Below are 20,425 nucleotides of genomic sequence, written 5' to 3'. Positions count from 1 at the left end.
GGGGAAACCGTATGGGCAGGGTGATGGGCCCTGAGCCTCGTGAGGAGGGAAGGTGTTGCTCTCAAACAGGGCAGGAAGCAGCGTGTTCGGGCAATCTGGGACGGGCACCCCTTGGCACCCCCACGGCAAGACTCTGCGGCAAATGGACCAGCCCCACTGCCGGGCGCTATGAGGCCACGGCAGCTCTGGGCTGTTCCGGGGGGCCAGGCCATGCAGGGTGGGCGGTGGAGGAGGGCTGGCTCCGTGCTGGCTCCAGGAGCGAGAGCAGGGGCAGGAAGGGAAGCTCGCCCACCCACCTTGTCAGTGCAGACGTCCTCACCGTATCAGTGAGACGCCATCCCGGATGGAGAGCGCCGCGTAAGCAAGAGGGCCCGTGCGGTGCGAGGCGTGGGCTCAACGGACCTTCCTGGTGTCCCGTCCAGTTCCTCCGGTTAGTCTGTGTGCCGACCCCCTCCGGAGACGCTCACAGCCCACAGCTCTCCGGAAAGCTGCTCTCGGCCAGTGGGGAGCTCCTCAAGCCAGAGGCCCAGGCCCCAGGGGGGCTTCATGGCCTGCGGCAGACATGGAGGAACAGAAGGTGGCTCTTGCTCCCGAGTCCCGCGGGGCCGTTGGTGCCGGGTGTATCAGGAAGCTCCCCACTGGGTGGGACAGAGGCCCCAGGTCCTTGCTTCCCCGGCGCAGGGATGCCATCTGCGACCCCGTGGCCCGGAGACCCGAACTGAAGCTCAGTTTAGCTTCGTGAGGACAAGAGGGTCAGCTCTGCCCGACTGGGCCTGGCTCCCCGGGCAGGGCAGGAAGCTGGCGGCGGGCCCTTCGCAGAGGGAAGGCGGGTTGAGATGAGCCCAGAGCTTCATTCCGCTCAACGACCCATGGCTGGCTTACCGTGGGGCCGCGCCTTCCTCCTCAGCACACTGACTCCCCAAGCCCTCCCCCATCGTGATGCCCCCAGAAACCACGAGAGGCCTGCTTGAGAAAGGAGGCTTGAGCGCCAGGCCAGCTGCCAGGGCTGCACCTGTCCCTGTTCTGGAGTCACTTGGGGACCCCCCAGGGGCGTGTATTGTCCCAGGAGAATCAGAAACCTGACCTGCCTCCAACTCCACACTGGCCTGACCACCCCCCAGGCTGTCTGCAAGGCCCTAAACGCCAAAGTCAACCTACCAGTCTGCCTCCGTTTCCGGGGCTGGGCCTCGGGGATCCTCGGTGGCATCTCCTGGTGATCCCAGGAGAGGGCTGGGCAAGGGCATCAGATGTGGGAGAGGCTCCGGACCCCGCACGCCCCCAACCTTCCCCTCTGGGACACATCCCAGGCTATCCCAGCACCTCCAAGCTGGGAACGCGTCCAAGATGTGCCTTGACCTAAGAGTGGCTGGCGCCGGTCCCCTTGGGCGCCCAGTCACCCGTTCATACAAAGGGTTAATGATGCCCCGTGCCCACTCCAGAGGAAGTGAAGGTGCTTGTAAGACCGGACAGCCAAAGTTGGGGTGACCTCCAGCTCCTACTGGGGAGACAGGTTGCTGGGGGGGCACCATGCCCGCCCTTCAACAAAACAGCAACAGGAGGCACCAAACAACCAGAAGTTCATCCCTTTCCTCGGAAGCCCCCGAGAGCGGAGGTCACGGGTTCCCGATGAGCACACCTGTGAGGGAAGATGGAATGTGAGCCCTCCTGCTCCGGGACAGAGGACGCCTGACACCAGTAACAGCCCTACTGCTCCGGGACAGAGGACGCCTGACACCAGTAACAACAGTTCAGCTGACATTGTCAGGGAACTGGTCACAGCCGAGCGTGGGCCGAGGAGAGAATACGGAAAGCCTGGGGGCCACAGAAGAAAGGAAAATCACACCCACTTGCAGGCAGGGCCACACTGGATACTCACTAGAGCATGGCAGGATCCCTACGCATGCATCTCTGGTGCTGCGGGTCTGGCCTAGCGGGGGACAGCAGTCAGTGCATCAAAGGCGCAAAACCCGCCCAGGCTACTGTCCGCTATGGAGCAAACACCTCAAAATGTTGGAGCAAAAATCACTTTGAAAGCCATTACAGCTCAGAGCAAGAATCCTAAGAACGGTGGACCCCCAGGGAAGGGATGAGCCACGTGCTAGTCCAGGTGGGCGTGAGCCTGAAGACTCTACTCATGAGACCCAAGGTCACGGGGTTAATGTGAGAGACAGAGGTCAGCCCCAGTCCCCACCGCCAGGCTGAGGAGGAAGAGGTGACACCGGCACGTCCCTGGGAAAGCCCTGAGAAGAGATGGGCACACTTCCAGCTGAAGGCGGACCTCACCCTGGGAAGAATGCCCACATGCTACACATAAGCTGATGCCCCTGGAGGAATTCGGGGTATGCGGTGGTCTGAGGGTAACCACGGCAACAAGAAACCCAAGCCCAGCTCAGTCCCCCCACGAGACTGACAGCACACCCCGTTGGCAGGGCATCCGCATTTCCAGGCACAAGAATATTTACCCCAGTGTCCACCGTCCTCCACAGATGTCTGGATTTCAACAAAAATTATGAGGCCATAAAAAAGGCAAGGACACACATCATTAAGGCAAAGCAGTTGGAACAAGCAGACTCAGACATGATGCAGATTGGGACCATCAGACAGGACGTTTTCTAACTGGGATAAATGTGCTCACGGTCCTCACGGGAAGGAGGGCAGCACACAACGTCAGGCAGGTAATTCCAGCCAACAGACAGAAATTTGAAGAAAAAATCATCACACGGGACTATGGCGGTCGGAGGACCGGCAGTGATCACACGGGGCTGCTGGGAAGAACTGGACTCCCATGTCAGGCCATCATCAGAAAAGCTAAGTTTGCCGTATGGGAAGGATCAGAAGATCTGCTCCTGATGGCAGAACCCTCCCTGATTACAGAAACGGGGTTGTGTCCCCAACCTCATCTTTCCAGACCATTCCGGGAGATCTAGGAGGTTCCATCTGGGAAAACAGTAGGAGTCCTTGGCAGGGAACGAAGGAAGAGGGCTATTGGTTGGAACAAAACAGGCCCGAATGAGTTCCAGGAAGCAGGGTTCTCACACCCGTGGACAACAATCTGCAGAAGAAGACAACTTTAAAAAACCAACTAGAAGCAACATGCAGAGAAGTAAGATGAGAAGGGCCTCCTCAGGAAAGAAGACTGCTGGTCCACAGCAGAAGAATCTGGAACCGGCTCTCCCCGGGCGATGGGGGGGTCGCTCTGCAGAGAACCCCCCTTCAGGGTCCACGAGGAAGACAAGAAAGAACAAGCAGGAGACTCCTGGGAAGGGGGACGGGGGCGGCGCCGGCGGAGCACCCCAGCTGCCGGTGGAGCACCCCAGCCGCCTGCGGAGCACCCCAGCCGCCGGCGGAGCACCCCAGCCGCCTCGGAAGAAAAGGGCCCGGGCCGGTCCCACTGTGGAAAGTGAGGAGGCCTTTAAGAGTAGAATGGAAGTTAAAGTGAAGATTCCTGAAGAATTAAAACCATGGCTTCTTGAGGACGGGGACTTCGTTACCAGGCAGAAGCAGCTCTTTCAACTCCCTGCTAAGAAAAATGTAGATGCCATTCTGGAAGAGCATGCAAATTGCAAAAAGTCACGGGGAAATGTTGACAGCAAGGAATACGCAGTTAATGAAGTTGTGGCAGGAATAAACGAATATTTCAGGGACGCCTGGGTGGCTCAGTGGGTTAAGCAGCTGCCTTCGGCTCAGGTCATGATCCCAGCGTCCTGGGATCGAGTCCTGCATCGGGCTCTCTGCTCGGCAGGGAGCCTGCTTCCCTCTGCCTCTGCCTGCCTCTCTGCCTGCTTGTGCTTGCTCTCCCTGCCCCGCTCTGATAAATAAATAAAATCTTTAAAAAAAAGAAAAAAGAATATTTCAATGTCATGTTGGGTACTCAGCTGCTCTACAAATTTGAGAGGCCCCAGGATGCATAAATCCTCTTGGCTCACCCTGATACACCAATGTCCCAGGTTGATGGAGCCCCACACCCACTGAGGTTATTTGTAAGAATCAGAGCAATGTTGGCATATACGCCCCTTGATGAGAAGAGCCTTGCATTATTGTTGGGCTATTTGCATGATTTCCTAAAATATCTGGCAAAGAATGCTGCGTCTCTGTTTCCTGCCAGTGATTACAAAGTGGCTTGGGCTGAGTACCCCCGCAAAGCCCTGTGAGGGTCTACTGACCGCTCACTGTTACGTCTGGTATCTGTAAACACACTTTTTGTTCTTAGTCTTTTTCTTGCATAATTGATGTTCTTTAACATTGTTAATGTATAACAGGGCTTATGTTTCAGTTTGTTTTCTGTTTTGTTGTAAACAGAACATGAAAGGAGTGCAAGCTCCTTTTCTCATTTCAAAGTTGCTACCAGTGTACGCAGCAATTAGACAAAGAAGAAACATTCAGTAGAACGTTTTATTGCCTAGTTGACAACATTGCTTGAGAACTGGTGGTTCTATCCCTTTGACACTACACAGTTTTCTAATATGTGTTAATGCTAAGTGACAAAATGCCCTGATTCCTAGTGTCAAAGGTTCAACTTAATGTATACACCCGAAAACCCATGCATTTGTGCTCTTTTTTTTTATGGTGCTTGAAGTAAAACAGCCCATCCTCTGCAAGTCCATCTATGCTGTTCCTTAGGCATTCTATCTTTGCTCAAATTGTTGAAGGTTGGTGATTTGTTTCATGGTTTTTGTATTTGAGTCTAATGCACATTCTAACATGATACAGACAATGCATTATTGTGTAGCCACGGTTTTCTGGAGAAGTTGATATTTTAGGAATTGTATTTCAGAGCTTAAATAAAATTTGTTTCTAAATTTCAAAAAAAACAAAAACATCACACGGAAGCCCTAGAGTTAAAAACTCCGTAACAGAGACAAGAAGCGCGACGGCAGTGGGTTCGTCAATAAATGTGATGCAGCCAAGGAAAGAATCAGCGGACCCGGAGGTGGCCCGGCAGAAAGCACCCTGGCTGAAACAGAGCAAGTGAGAGCCACGGGGAATACCGAAGGGCTCGCCGCAGGCGTCTCAGAGAAAGATGAGAGCAGACGTGGTAGAAAGGGTGGTACAGAAGAAATATTCGGGGGAAAGAACAGACAAGAATTTCACGGACTTATCGACACACAACAAACCACACCTCCAAGATGCTCAGAGAACACCCAGCAAGATAAATACCATGAGAAGACACCCAGGGTGTATTTACATATCCAAAATGCCAAAAACCCAAGGCAAAAGACAACATCTTGAAAGTGGCCAGAGAAGGAAGTCACATTCCATACAAAGAAAAAAGACAAAAACAATATCACCCTTTTCGTCAGAAATCAGGTCAACCGGGGCCGGAGGGATAAAAGAGCAACAAAGAACTCTGGACCCCGAATTCTTTTTTTTTTTTTTTAAGATCTATTTATTTATTTGAGAGAGAGAGCATGAGCAGGGGGAGGGACAGAGGGAGAGAGAGGGACAAGCAGACATCCTGCTGAGCGGGCAGCCAGACAGAGGGCCCGACCTCAAGACCCTGAGATCATAACCTGCGCGGAAGTCTTAATGCTTAACTGACTGAGCTGCCCAGGCGCCCCTGGCTTCTATACCCAGCGCAAGTATCTTCCAAAGAAGGAGCAGAAATAAAGCCTGTATCCAATCAATGAAAACTGGACGACCAACTTCTAGTACATCTGCATTATAAGAACATTAAAGGGAGTTCTTCAAGCAAAAGGGACTTGATACCAAGGAAACAAGAAATACTAGAAATGGGATGAATATAAATATAAAACTAATTTCCTCCTTATACCCATGGCTCCGAAAGACAACTGTCCACCTGAAGACAGAATCGTGATGGTACATGATGTATTCATAGGAGAAGTTAAAGTAGTATTTACAACACAATAAGCACAAATAAGAGAGGAATTGAGAACACACAGTTGTAAATTCCCTACATGACTCATAAAGCAACACGATAGTATTTGGTAGACCTTGATTAATTAAGGATGTATAGAGTAGTCTTTGGACAGCTATTAATTTTTTTTAGTATATGTGCTGCTGAAGCAAGCACAACTTCTAATTTTTTTTAAAAGAAATTTAAATAGTAAAGCCATAGTGGAGATCAAACAGAATCACAAAGAAGACTATAAAACCGAAAGAAGGCAGGGGAGAAAGGAAGAAAAAGCGAACGGAATGGAGCAGGTAGAAAAGAGCAAGATTGTGACATCTGATCCAAATGCATAAATGATAACACTGACATTGAACCGGGCCAGCACACCGCTCAGAGAAAGAGGTTGTCAGGGTTGTCACATTGACTCAACGAAGAAAGACCGTAAGAGACCCGCTTTAAACAGAAAGCCACGAGTAGGTTTGAAGGAAAGGGTGGGAAACGCATGCCACACAAACGTGCCATCTCAGCGTGAGCTTCGGAACAACAAATACTGCAAAGCATAAGAAGGACCCACAATGACACCGGCGTCAATTTTCCACGAAGAGACAACCATCCTCACAACAGAGGCTCCGAGTACAGGGAGCAAAAACTGATAAAACAAAATTCAGTATGTGTTCGTAATCTTAAAACAACAACGACAAAAAAAAAAAAAAAAGACCATCAGCAAACTAGGAATAAGTGGACATTCTTCACCTAATACATCCAAAACACAAAAGCAAACATACCAAATGGTAAAAGACTGACTGCTCCCCCCACTATGACCGGGAAGAGGGCACCGATACCTCTTTCTTCCTCGTTACTCAATGTCTTACTGGAAGCCCTAGCCAGTGTAATAAGGCAAGAAAAAAGAACAAGTAGTGTGTAATAATAATAACATAATAAATGTCATCTAATAATGGTAAATATAAGTGTCTCTGAAAAGGAAAAAGTTAAGCCATCTGCACTCAGAATGATATGAAGGCTTGCATTGAAAATCTCCCCCCACACTACAGAAACTCCTAGAACTAAGAAGAGAGTTTAGCAAGATCTCAGTATAAAGTTGATATACAAAAGCTAATTGTACACGTCTATGTACCGGCAACAGATTCTAAATCTTCAAAACAGCTCTACCTACAGCAGCCCCCCAGAAATCATGCTTATGTGTAAATATGACCAAAAATGTGTAAATCTGTAGGTTGAGAAACTCATGACAGAAATTAAAGACCTAAATGTGGAGAAAGATATACTATGTCCATGGATCAGCGGATGGATCTTGTTGAGATGTCCATTCTCCCCAAACTGACCTAAAGATTCATACATCCCATTATTTCCCCCATCAGATTTATTTATTTATTTTTGTAGACGTGAACAAGTTGACTCTAAAACTCACGTGGGAATGCAAGTGAACCAGAACGGTCAAAACAATTTAGAGGAAGGTCAAAGTACTACCTGATTTCATTTTACTTCATTTTGCCACATATCCACTGCCTGATTTTACTAAAAGCTTCGGTCATGAGGTAGTGCGGGTTTGGTGGGGCAGGGACTTGCAGATCCACAGAACAGAACAGAGAGCCCAGAGACAGAATCCACACAAATACAGTCCGTTGAGTTTTAGCAAAAACACAAAGATCATTCAATGAACAAAGGACAGGCTTTTCAACAAATAGTACTTGACCAATTGCACACGTATATGCAAAAACAAACTCTGGAATATATATCTCACACCTTAACCAAAACCACTCACATAGCCAGGTATGAACTAGGAAACTATAGTTTCATAGATAGGCACCTAGAAGGAGCCATGGGAGAAAATCTCTGTGGCCTGAGGACAGCCAGAGTCTCCAACCTCAGCACAGTGGACATCTGAGGCCAGATGATTCTTTCTCACAGAGGCTACCGTCATGGAGTGTTCGATGTAGTGCCCTTCAAATGCAACAGCCAAAAATTCCAGACACTGCCAGACATTCCTCGGGAACAGAATGGCCCCTAGTCGGACACCATCGGGTTGGGCAGATTTCTGCGATGCGATACTGAAACCAAAACACGGCCGGAAAATACTCTGATCCGCTGGACTCTGTTAAATGCACGAGTCGTCATCTGTAAACAGCCAAGTTGAGACTTGACGAGGACAAACCACGGGCTGCAGGAAATGGCTGTGCATCCCACACCGCGGATCCCAAAACGACGGTCCTCAAATGTCCCAGTTAAAAAGCCAGCAGGGAGGCCATCCGGGGCACAGGTAAGCACAGACAGTGCCCAGTACCGTGACCACCAGGGACAGGCAGAGCAGAGCCGCCAGGAGACACTTCACAGTAAGACAAAACAATGAACATAAACACTCCAGCACTGGTCAGGGCGTGGGGTGCGGGGCCTGGGGGCCTCCCGCCGCTGGAGGGAGACAGAGTGGTGCAGCCTGGCCATGTGCCCTCTCCCCAGGGGGCTGGGGAGCTCCTGGCACCAGAGCCCATGGGGGGAGGCCAGGATGACCTGAGGGCCGCACGCCCAGACCTGCTTGAGTTGTGTGTGTGTGTGTGTGTGTGTGTGTGTACAGGGGTGTGTGTGTGTGTGTGTGTGTAGGCAGGAGGAAGGAGGCTCTGGCTACCTGACTGTTCTGAGCAAAGGCCCTGGGGCTGAGGGAGTGGAGGGCGTGGAGGGTGTGTGGCCCGGGAGCTGGGTGGAGGTGATGCCTAAGGGCTTCAGGAGCAGAAAGAGAAGCTGGAATCCACCCTCAGGGCTGCCCTGCCCAGAACAGGTCGGACCTGAAGAAGCAATGCCCGGGGTGGGGGTGCTCGGGCAGGGTGGGGAAGCTGGGGGCAGGGGGGTGGGGTCCCCAGCCTGGCTGAGCCCTGCGCCCCCACCCTCCTCCCGCTCCCCTGCCCCCACCCCCCGCATCCATCCCGGCCTGCTCTTGCGCAGGCCCTCTGCCTGAAGGTTCTCCATCTTGCAGGGCTCCTAGTCCCCACCTCCAGGAAGCCCTCCCTGCCCACCTGGCCCACCCGGCCCACAGGTGCTGGGCCGCCCCCGGTCAGTTCCCCAACTCACCCCACGTCAGTTCACCTTCCAGCCCCCAGAAGGGCTCTGAAGAGGCCGGGGATCCAAGCGTGTGAGCGGACAGTCCTTGCGACCCTCATCTTCCCACCTCCCTTCCGGGTTCCCGCCGCGGGGGACTGAGCACCAGCAGTGGGCCCGGGGGCAGAGGGAGGGTCCTCAGCTCCCCCTGGGCCCAGCCCCATGAGGGGCTTCAGACGGGCCTGTGCGGGCTTCTCAGCCCCACCTCCTGGCGCTCGGACCCAGGCAAATCGTCTGGTTTCCTTTTCTCTTTTGTTTAAAATTGGAGCATCTATTAATTTTAACGACTCTCTGCCTCATTCCAGAAGGATCATGAGACTCGGAGGCAGAAACAGAAGCTCGGGGAACAGAGCAGGCCCGGGGCCTGGAGAGAAGCCACAGAACCGCACAGGCCCGCACCCGGCCCCGGAGGGGTGCCCCGGGACACACACACACACACACACACACACACCGCACACAGGGCAAGGACCGCCCGCCGGCCTCAGCCCTGCAGCACCTCCCCCTCAGCAGCCACGCTCCCTGCAAATGCAGGGGATAGTCAGGCCTGGCCTTGCCCCTCTGGGGTGCCTGGGAGCGGCGGGAAGGAGCGGGCTAGAGTCCACACTTTGTGGCTGGACACACAGAGTCCACACTTTGTGGCTGGACGGCCGTGGCGTTCAGGAACAAACCCGGCATCCGGTCACGGGGGCGCAAAGGCGGCGGACGGTGAGGGCTCCCCGCTTCCAGCGACCTGGGTGCGGTCCTACAAGTTCATGAACACGCACACCAGGTGCGTGAATCACATTCGGTTAGAGGACATCGCTGTCCTCCAGTGCCCTCAGACCCTCAGCCCGGCTTCCAACGCAGCCCCTCGAGCGGAGCCAGGGAGCCTGAAGGGTTAGGGTGTCTCGGTCCCTGGCTCCAAGGCAAGTCCCAGAGGCTTGTCCCCCCAGCCCATTGCCCACCTCCCGGCCACACACCCCTCCCAACCAACCTCTTCCTTCTGGACACGGGGCCACCAGGAGAGGGGTGGCTGTGCTTGAGGGAGGCAGCGCCGGGTCAACACCGCCGGCCCCATGGGAGAAGTGGAGGGACAGGTCACCTCTGCATTCCCGGGGGGGTGTGGGCTCATCAGTCCGGGCCACCTTCCCCGCCCACCACAGGCCATCAACACCCAGCCTCTGCGGCAGCCCTGGGGGCTCCCCACCAGCCTTGTCACTCCCTGTTCCCTGGGGGAAGGGGCCCCACCCCAGCACCCCGAGGGGCAGCGGGTCTGGGAGTAGAAACCTGCTGCCTGGCTTTTCTAGAACGTTGAACACAGAGGTCATAACTCTAAGCCCAAAGGTGCCAGAGGCCCATTGCTCTTCTGTGAAATCCCCCACTGGCCACCAAAGACCAGCCTCGCCCTCCCAAGGTCCCTGCTGTGCCCCAGTGCTCCCCAGCACTCCCCAGTGCTCCCCAGTGCTCCGTGTACCCTGGGAGCCCAGGGACACCCAACACGCAGGGCCCAGGGATGAGTGGGGGTTGGCCGAGATTCCCTCCTCCTGGCTACCTGGTGTCCTCCTCCTGGTCTCTCTAGAGAGGAGGCCCTTGCTGTTCCTGCCCAGCTGAGACCAGGAAGGGGTATTCCTGGAAGGCTTCCTGGGGGAGAGGGACCGGACTAGGTCCCTGAGCTTGTGTTAGCACAAAGGTGGCCTGGCAGACGTGCTGAGGGCGGTGGTGTACGGAGACGCGTGGCCTCAGACAGATGTAGGAATGGGTGTCGGGAATCCTGGCAGGGGCCCCGGACAGGGCACCTGACCCCGGCCCTGTCTGCCAGGCTACCAGAAGCCCACAGTATGCTCCTTCTGCGTACTCTCCCTGGTTCTCCTGGCCTGCCTGGCCCTGCAGGCTCAGCCCCACTGGCCACGGAGGGACCAGAGGAGGGGCAGGGGGAGAAAAGGGACCAGTCCCATCCCCGAGAGCGGAGTGTGGCCCTCCCTGGAATCCTGTTCCGTTCCCGACCCGCCTTGGAAGCCCAGCCGACATCCAGGTCTCAGTTTCCAGGTCTGTGAAATGGGCATGACCCAGGAGGGTAAACTGAGGGTCTCGCGGCGGCCCAGCCCAGGTGAGTGTGCAGGCAATGGGAAGGTACGGGCACCTTCCCCCACTGACAGAGCCGGGCCCCGTGGTGGGCCCCAGCCCCGTGCCCAGCAGGAAGTGACTGCCAGCCTGCAGGCCACCACAACCCTCCCACAGAACCTGGGCTCTGGCCTGGGACAGAAGGACCCCTGAGCCCTGCAGGAGGCCGTGGGCAGCATGGAGGCCCGCTGGGGCCAGTTCCGATCCCAGAGCTCGCGTGAGTGCGTGCAAGAGCCTGGCTTTGTCTGCCCGCTGCCTAGGCCCCTTTGCAGTCCTGCCTGCTGCCCACAAAAGGCATTCAAATGAGAGACAAATATTTGAGCGGAGACAGAGCCCAGCCCAGCCTCTTGGGGCAGCCCAGGCGGCTCCCGGGCCCTCATTTGGCCATTAATTGGATTTCACTTAGAGATTTGCATGCTATCACTGCCAGCAATGGCCGGGCCCTGGGGGCCAGCCCGGGGAGCCCCAGGGCTCACAGGCAAATGTGGGGGCGGTTGGGGCAACATCTCCTCACTACTCTCAGGACAGCTGGCGGTGGGGGAGGGGAGGTCACCAACACAGGGACTGGGTCCTGGCCTGGACCCCACACAGCACCGGGACGGGGGACGAGCAGGAAGGGCAGAACAGGTAGCTCCAACAGCTCTCTGGCGACGCCATCCTCCCCACGACACTGGCTCCCATCACCCCAGCAACGACAGCGACCCCCTCCTGGGGGCCCGGCCAGCCCTGGGGCGGGGGCTGCCCTCACGTGTCAGAGGGGACAGATGCACAGGGACCCTCCCTAGGAGGGCCTGGGGCCTGGCCTACCACTCTGCGGGCTCCCTGGGGTCCCAGAAGGAGCCCCTCATCCAAGGCCACCTGCGGAAGCTGGGCCTGTGTGTCCTCACCACTGCCTGCCCTCCCGAGTGGCCTGTGGCCTCTTGCTGACTCAGCCACACTCTGCAGAGGGGACCTGGAGTGGGTCATGCTTTGCCCAGGGGATAGGAAGGTTTAAGTGAGGCCCTGCAGAGGGGGAGGGGGCCGCTGGGGACTGGTATTACTGGAAAACCCCTTTGTTTCTGTCTGTTTGGGGTGGAATGTGTCTTCCGCCGAATTCATATAGTGGAGTCCCCACCTCCAGGACCTCCTTTGGAGCTAGTCTTCATGGAGGCCAGAGGTCATCAGGTTAAAGGAGGTCCCCAGGGGGCTCCAGGTTCTATAGGACCGATGTCCGTACATGAATCGTGGACCCAGGCACACCCAGGCGCACCCAGAGGACCCAGGGAGAGGCCAGCAGTCAACAGGCCAAGGAGAGAGGCCTCAGGATGGAGATGGTGAGCGGGACCAGGAGACGGCGAGGAGGACGGGGAGGCGGTGAGTCCTGCCACGTCAGTGTCCCCAGCCCCAGCTGTGGTGTTCGACAGGCGTGCTGCCTCTCCCGCGGCCCAGGCCCCTGTCCTGCCGCGGCTTTGCCAGGACCACGGTCAGATGCGTGCGCTTGGACCTGCTTGTTCCAACTGCTCACTTTGCTGCAGGCAGGCAGGCAGGCGGGCCTGGCCCAGAGCCCTGGCGTCCCCTGACCTTGTCATAGCAGGGACGCACACACTCTCCCTTTGGCATGTGGCCTTGGGCAGGGGCTACTCTGGGGGTGCCGGCAGCGTGACCCCCGTCAGCAAGCCCCTCCCTGCTTCTGGGAGCTCTGGTGACAAAGGCCCATTTCAGTATAGAGGGGGCACCGGGGTCCCAGGCTCCGTGGGGGGCCCTGCTGGGGGCCGGGTGTGCAAGCTGCAGGGCGCTCCGTGGCGTTTGGCACCCCCCCACCGGGATTGATTGGCCTCATTCATCAGGGCCAGAGGCTGGGGGGCAGGGTGGGGCGCACGGGGCCCCGGGAGGGGGCAGGGGCCCTCCTTTTCCTCCAGACCCAGCCGAGGAGTCTCAGGGCCCCCGGGATCCCCTCCGGAGCAGACCCGGGACTTGCCCCTCCCCAGGTCCCCGGCCTCGGAGAGCCAGGCCGTCCGGAAGCCCGAGCTGCGCCCGGATCCCACTGCCACTGCCTGCCGGCACGACCTTTCACACCAGCGCTCCCGGCAGAAAAGAACAACGGGGTGGGGGCCCAAGGGAGGCGTGATGGGGGCTTCGACCCAGCTCTCCGGCACCAAACCCGCAGGCCTCTGGGCAGCTGTGGGCCTCGGGTCCGCCAGTGAGTCTCCCTGGGCCTGGAGGTGGGGACAAGACTCCTTGGAGGGCTACACGGGGAGCCGCAGGTCCCTCGTCTTCGAGCCTGTGGGTTCCTGGGGGGCCTGCCCCACCCCACGTCATTCCCCAGACGGCAGGGAGAGCTGCACAGCCCAGGGCTCAGGAAGGCTGTCCCCTGGCCGGTCCCCGGGCTCCCGGGCGCAAAGATGAGGTGTGGCCACGCCCACTGCCCGCCGCCCTGGTGCTCCACGGCTGGGAAAGGGTGAGGAACCCTGTGGATCCCCTTCTCCCTTACCCCTCCACAGTCTCTCGGGCCGCTCGCGACCAGGCTGGGATGCTTCTGTCATCGCCCCAATGTTGACTCAGGCCTCCTCCTGCTCTCTCCCAGGCCCCCCAGGAGCCCCAGAAAGGTTCCCATCCCCCACCACACAGCCAGGTCTCCCTTCCACCCCAGGACACTCCGGCCCCCCCGGGACTTCTACCCAGCAGAGCCCCCAGCTCCCCAAGGTACTCTCGAGGCTCCACCCCTTCCTTCCATGAAAGCGACCCCTCGTGGTCTTGTGGCCTTGGCGCTCGAGACCCTCCATGGAGGACGCTCCCTGCTCCCCGTCACGACCAGGCCCTTCGCCAAGGTGTGTCCCCAGACATCTGGTGGAAACCAGACGTGGAAGCTGGGAAGACACCATCCCAGCCCTTGTGGAGGGCCCCGCTCCCCAGAAGCCATGCACCTGCACGGCCCCCTTCCCTCCTCCCTCTCAAGGCTCCCCCACATTACTGTGCACACACAAGGGCTGATGTCACTGAGTCCCCCCCAGGGGTGAGAGACGGGTCCTCTGGTCCAGCTCCGGCCAGGGGCTCACCATGGGTGCTTCTGGGCCCAGCTAAGGGGGGGGGGCGCTCCTGCCAGAGCTGCTGGGCCCACCCTCCAGGGCCAAGTGCAGTATCTTGCGCTGTCTGGGGGATCTCGTTCGTTTGCGGAGCAGGACCCCAGTGCCCGCTGCCTCTCCGTGAGGCCCCACTGGCCCCAGCTCTGAGGGGCAGTACCAGGACCGGCCCCAGGGACTAGAGATCCGCAGATGTGCGGGCCTGGTGCCAGGTAGGATCCCACGCGCCCTGGCTGCTGGCTTGAAAGTCTCAATGCTTTCACCTTTGAACATGCTGTTGCTGGTGAAGGTTGAGGGAACAGAATACACGTGTGTTCCTGCCATGTGAGTGGATCCCATTCCCCTGCCCAGGAACAGAGTGCCCAAGGACCCATGGCCCGCTCCTTCCCCGAGGGGCCCAGTGCGTCCGTCCCTGGCCAGCGTTATGACTGACCCATCGTGCTGCTTGTGGATTAGATCCCGTGTCTCCTACTGGGATGTGAGGTCCGTGAGGGCGGGGCTGCCCTTTGGCACGTTGTCTGTCCGAAGGTCCTTGGAAGGAGGAGATGCCCAATGAAACTTTTGTGATGAATGTGGGGGGGGCGGATAAGGGAAGCCTGGGTGCCTGGACCTCTGTACTCGACCACCACCCTCAGGACAGTCCTGGGGCAGCAGAGTCCCCGGACATCTGTTTTCTGACACGGTCAGGGCAAAGCCACTGGGTGAGTTTGGGCCACAGACACACCCCCAAGGACAGGAAGGCAGGACTCCTTGGGGTGGCCGCTGTCGTGAGCAAATGGGAACAATGGACTGACCCCCAGTGAGAGCTCCCGGGGGGCTGGTCATCCGGAGCGTCTCGCCCCTCGTGTCATCCCAGCCCCGCCTGGTCCAGAATGCCCTGAGTCTGACTTTGTGCGGGCACCCGAGTGAGGGTGTCCAGCTTTATCTCTGGTCCCAAAGCACCATTTCAACCCCCCATCTTATCAAGTGAGGTCCCCAAGCTAACCCCCCCTCTGGCCCCTGGTCAGGAATCAGCCCTACCCTCCAGTGGGAATCAAGGCCTGGGCTGCAGGCGCCTGGCAGAGCCCAGGAACCCTCTGGCAGACCCAGGCCCAAGTGGGGACCAGGGCTCCTGGGCTGCGGTGCTGCCCCAGGACGGCCCCTGCTGCCACGCCCTCCAGGAAGGCCAGAGCGAGGCTTAGAGACGAAGCCGCCCAGGGTTCACATCGGATTCCCACCATGTTCAGGCTCTGTGACGTCAGGGGCTCGGCTGCTCTGGCCCCGCATGGTGGAGCCGTGCTTGGCCCTCGGGGAAGGACGGATGGGGACCCCCAACTGGGGCGAGCACGCAGGCCAGCGCGTCCAGGGGACATGCCTGGTGTCTGGGCTGAGCGCCGGCTACAGCCCCTGCCCGGTTAGTGACCCCGTCTGGTCCCGGCAGGCGTGTCTGCCCACGGAGGTGGGGTGGGGACACACCGCATCTCCTCTAAGGGCGCGTGTGAACCTGACCATCGGTCTGGTTCAGAGCCCCTCCCCCTCCCAGACAAGAACCACGGACGCAGACACTTGACAAGTAACATCCGTGTGGGCCTCCGTGTCTCCCACCCCGGGGGTCCCCTCCTGGAACGGGACACAGAGATGAGCAGCGGCCTCGTGCCCTCCACGGACAAGGCTGACAGGGCCCAGCAGGGCCACTCAGCACGTCCCACCAGCGGTCTTGTCGCTCCAGACCTGCTGTGGGAGACCAGCCGGTACGTCCCCCCAAAGGGACCATTCACTGAGCAGGGAGCGGTTCTGGGGTCTCCCGTAGAGGCCCCACGTGAAGAATTCCCAGCCCACACGGAGGTCGGGATTTGCTTCAAAGCCATGTGGGGGCGGGAGAGGCGGCGGCCTGGGTCCTGTGTGGACGTGGGTGATGGAGGCTTCCCCGAGGCTTATCTGGGACCCCATCACCAGCTGGTCTGACCCACACTCACCCACACTGCTGTGTGCCCTCATGGGAGTTCCTGCCACTTCCTGCTACAGAGACGTTGTCCAGTAAGGGTTTTAGAACATTGGCATATGTTTGGGCTTGTCCAGAATAACAGCAAAACGAAGGTGATAGACTTACGGTTGGCAGAGTCTCCTAACAGCACGGGCTCAGGCCTGCGGCCGAGGGGCCGATGCTCCCAAGCTTTCCTCCCTGAGCCAGGTGCGATGGTTCCCACGCTCCCCACCACCCTCTGGCAGGCCTGTGGCCTGTCCCCGGGGTGAAGGTGAGGAATCCCAGGACCTGTGGTTCAGTGAGGTCACTGAGCAGGCAGTGGGTCCCTAGGAGAAGGGTGTGGGGTGTCCCTTCTGTCCCTTGGATGAGGCCTGGTCACTCAGCCCTGTAGCCCTGAGCCACAGCTGCTCTGGTGACTGTGGCCCAGGCTGAGCCTCCTCAGACCCGCCGACCCCATCACCATGACCCCGTCACCATGACCCCATCACCATGGTCACCCCGAGCCACCTGCTGTCTACCAACACTGGTGGCCGCACCTCCCAGGGGTTCCAACGGCTCTGACCCAACCACTCCCTTTCAAAGGATGGGGTGCCTTTAGCACCCTAAAGCAGCCTGGGGGATCCCCGCCAGCCCCACCCCACCCCTGCAATAAAAGAGAGCTTTGGGCCCAGCCAGACTTCAAAGCGCTCGAGGCCCCGGTCAAAGGTAGGGCTGAGTGATCTCCGCAGGCTCTCTTGGCTGGGGGGAGCCTGGGCCAGGGGCCGGGGGTGGGGGTGGGGGTGGCAGGGGCGGTTTCCTTGTTCTTCTCAAGAAGCCAGTAAACAGAGGTGGGCAGAAGCCTCAGGCCCAGGGGCGGGGGCCTAGCACAGGGCTGTAGACCCAAGGGCCACCACTCAAATCCTCCCACAGCCTCATGGGGCAGCTCTGCTGTCACCCACCCATTCGTGTATTGAGGGACTTGCCCAGGCCACCCAGCTGGTGGTGAGCAGCGGGGATCTGGACAAGGCAGCCCTCACCCCTCCCACAGCTCAGACCTCCCCGGGCGCCAGACCCTCATGTCCGTGCCAGGCAGCAGAGCCCCCAGACCTCGGCCTCCCTGCTGGACAGCCACCAGCTCCCTGCCCCAAAGGGTGTATTGCTTTGGGGCAGTGGTGACCAGGCTGGACCCCCAGACCTCACAGCTCTGGCCCCACCCCACAGAGCAGGGGTCGGGGTACAGGGGGAGGTGACCCCACCTGCTGGGTCCCACCCAGGCCCTGCCCCCGCCTGGGAAATGGGGGCCTCAGGGCATGAAGAGGGCACCCCCAACACCAGTACACAGCACTGATCTATTTGTGAAGTCCACCTGCCCTAAAACAGGCTTCCCACGAAGTCTGGTCCCCAGCGGGAGCCGTCTCTCCATCCCCACGGCCACTGCAAGGGGACGCCTCCCAGGGACACAGCCCCTCAGGGGCAGCGGGTGTCCAGATCTTGGCCGGGTTGGAAAATTCCAGTGGTGGGGTGGGGCGGGAGTAGACATCTTTATTGTGTTCCAAGTCTGGGGATTTTTTTTTTTTTTTGGTACAAAAATAAGTCTTCATATGGCGGGTGTTCCTGGGCAGTTCAAACTAATCCGCACAACAGAGCAGTTCTGTGTAGTCAGAAAGTCCTCTCCCCTCCAGAAACCTCCGTGGTGGTGCCCCAGCCCTATCCCAGTGGAGAACCTCCCTGGGTAGGATGATGGGGGTCTGAGGAAACTGCCAGCTGGGCGGGGTCGGGCGGGGACCCTTTCCACATGCGCACTTGGTCAGGCTGGACGGCACAGGCGACCTGTCGGCGGAGTCCTGGCTCGGTGTGGCTTCGCCCGCGGGGACAGTGGGCCCGAGGCGCGGGCCACCCACCTGGCTCCCAGGGGGTGAGCTTGCTGGCCGCTCGGAGTCCAGGGCTGCTGCTGGGAGGGGAGGGGGGACGGGGACGCGCATTAGTGCGGGATCTGGCCGGGCCCCGCCGCCCACAAGCCAAGTCTGCAGTTTCGTTTGCTTGGTGGGTTTTAGAGCGCGAGTCCGTGGGTGCCTCGGATTCTGTCTGTGGCCCCGGCCGGGGTGGGGGCGGGGCGCGCTCTCAGAGCCGCAGTGAGTCAGGGCTCGGCACCGGCCGACTCATTTCTGCCACCCGGCCCCGGCGCGCGATTTGCAATGCAAAGTCACCCCGCCTCCCAGCGCCCTGCTCTGCCCCAGGATCCGCGCGCACTCAGGGCCTCACCCGCCAGAGGCCCCCCCAAACCCCCCCACCCGTTCTGCGCAGCAGCGAGAGGAAGTTTTGCAATCCCGGACAAACAAACGCTGGTCTTGCACAGGCTTGAAAAAGTTTGGGGAAAATGAAGAGTGAGCGAAATCAAAGCCGTCACCCGGGCCAGGCGCTGCGCTTGGCTGCTCCCGGGGACGCTAGCCTCGAGGCTGCCCACTCCACCCCGCCCGGCTGCCCCTGCGCCAACCCCCCAGTTCCCCACCGCTGGAGGTTACCTCGGGGGGCGGAGCGCTCAGTAGCCCCCTAACCAGCTGGAGAAGTCGAGCAGCTCGCGCGCCACGGGGCTGAGCGCGCCCTCGCAGCCGCTGTCGTCCGAGGAGTAGGCGGAGCGCGGCGAGCCGGGTTCGGAGCTGCCCCCGCCGCCCGGGGACGACGAAGCGCAAGAAGGCGAGCCTAGGGCGGCGGCAGGGGTCCCCGGGGGCCCGCAGGACGCGGAGGGGCGCGCGGCTGGCGCCAGCAGCCCCTCGGCCAACGCGGCACGCACAGCATCGTGCTCGGCCAGCAGGCGCTGCAGCGCGCGTATGTACTCCACCGCCGAGCGCAGCGTCTCCACCTTACTCAGCTTCTTGCTGGCGCCGCCGTGCGGCACGTGCTGCCGCAGCGCCTGGAACCCCAAGTTCACCAGCTTCACGCGGTTGCGTTCGCGTTCATTGCGCCGCGCCACGGCCGCCGCGCCACCCCCGCTCTCCGTCGCGCCCGGCCGTCGCCGCCGGCTGCAGCGCAGCAGCTCTGGGGATGTGGGTCGCCGCCGAGGGACGCAGCCGCCCGAGACGCCAGGCACGGAGGGCGCGGGCCCGGGCAGCGCGCCGCTGTCCATGGCGCCCGCATCCACTCGTCCCGCAACTCCTCCGAGCCCCCGCGCGCAGCAGGAGGGGCGGACAGAGGACGGGGGCGGGGGCCGGTGGGAGGACGACAGAACCCCCAGGGAGGCCCTGGCACTGTGCCGCGGAGCGACTCCCCAGGGCACGCGCTCCAGGTCGTCTGGGGCCCAGGGGCAGCGAGGCTCAGGAGGCCAGGAGGAGGCAGGCCGCGCGCGCCTCGGAGCGTGGGGCGCTCGTGTCCTGCGCGTGCGGCCGGACGCTCCCCAGGTCTTCCCAGCGCGGCGCAGGCGGCTTGGTTTTAAATGTATAGATAACCCTCCTCCGCGCCGCCGCCGCCTCCTTTCTCAGGCCCTCCTTCCCTCGCCTCGCCCTCCCGCCACGCTTCGCCCTCCCCCTTGCGCACACAACCTGCAAACACCTGGGCGCGAGCGCGTCCCCCACTCCATCTCCCCGGGCGGAGTCTGCAGGGCCGCGGTGGGACCTGAGCTCCCAACAGGTGCTTAGTGAGCCCCCCAAGACGCAGTGCGCAGGTCCCGTGTGCGCCCCCCGCCCGACCTCCGGGCGCTGTCAGCAGGTCTTCAGTGCGACCCCGCTGCCTGAGCCGAGTCCACATGCCCCGGGTGCAACTGTCCGGTACCCGCACCCACCCACCCCCGCGCCCAGCCCGCTATGCCCAGAGCTGTGGATCATCCGCCCGCGCAGCGCGCGCCGTGGGAGGGGGGCGGGGCCTCGCGAAGGCTCAGCTACCCTGAAGGCGCGGGAGACCCCCGGGGGCGGCACGCGCCGCGCCTTCTGTCCCCGCGCCACCACCCCACCCAGCCCACCCCACCCGCTGCGTCCCAGGGAGCGGGGGCGGGGGTCTCACCAGTCGCGGAGGGCGCGGCCTCAGGCCCGGCCCAGAGAGGAAGCGCGTACGCCCGGCGCGTGGCTCGCGGAGCGTCGCTCACAAAGCTGGGTGCTGCCTGGCGGCTCCCCGCGAGCACACCTGCTCCGCGCCCCGCCGCCCACCTGCGTGTTCCTCTGCGGAGCGTGGGAGAGGGTGCTGCGGTCCTTTGGGCAGGCCGGGATTGGAGAAGTCCTGGCGCTGGGGTGGAGAGTTCAGGTTCCTGGGGCGCCTTTCCACCAACCCCGCGCGCACACCTTCTGCCTGGGGTTTCCAGGTGCCCCAGCCTTGGGGAGCCCGGAAGCTGGGGGGGGGTGGTCTGGAGCTTTGCACCAGCTGCTGTGGACCCCAGCG

At 59.9% G+C, this 20,425-nt stretch overlaps 2 protein-coding genes across 3 annotated transcripts; one reads left to right on the top strand and one right to left on the bottom strand.

Moving 5' to 3' along the window:
- The first annotated feature begins 3,009 nt into the window (after positions 1–3,009).
- LOC101682499 (mortality factor 4-like protein 2) lies at positions 3,010–4,200 on the top strand. The gene is given in 3 exon segments (XM_013059889.2): positions 3,010–3,277; positions 3,338–3,651; positions 3,840–4,200. Coding segments are annotated over 3 exon segments (894 nt in total). The 3' UTR covers positions 4,152–4,200.
- Positions 4,201–17,390: 13,190 nt separating this feature from the next.
- Positions 17,391–19,817, bottom strand: ASCL2 (achaete-scute family bHLH transcription factor 2). Of its 2 annotated transcripts, none has more exons than XM_004759659.3 (2): positions 18,583–19,817; positions 17,391–18,011 (listed from the first exon to the last, which is right to left on the bottom strand). In XM_004759659.3, exon 1 carries the CDS (start codon positions 19,182–19,184, stop codon positions 18,600–18,602), a length of 585 nt encoding a protein of 194 aa, XP_004759716.1. In that variant the 5' UTR covers positions 19,185–19,817; the 3' UTR covers positions 17,391–18,011; positions 18,583–18,599. The 2 variants fall into 2 exon arrangements, with proteins under 2 accessions (XP_004759716.1, XP_004759717.1); XM_004759660.3 differs by having other exon boundaries at positions 17,391–18,008.
- Positions 19,818–20,425: the final 608 nt, after the last annotated feature.

Source organism: Mustela putorius, unplaced genomic scaffold (assembly GCF_011764305.1).
Source record: "Mustela putorius furo isolate JIRA1106 unplaced genomic scaffold, ASM1176430v1.1 tig00000127_pilon_pilon_pilon, whole genome shotgun sequence".
NCBI classification, from domain to species: Eukaryota; Metazoa; Chordata; class Mammalia; order Carnivora; family Mustelidae; genus Mustela; species Mustela putorius.
This window is presented reverse-complemented; position numbering and strand designations above follow the sequence as displayed.

Excerpts from the sequence above, each read along its gene's own strand:
- ASCL2 (XM_004759659.3), bottom strand. The coding sequence starts at position 19,184 with ATGGACAGCGGCGCGCTGCCCGGGCCCGCGCCCTCCGTGCCTGGCGTC.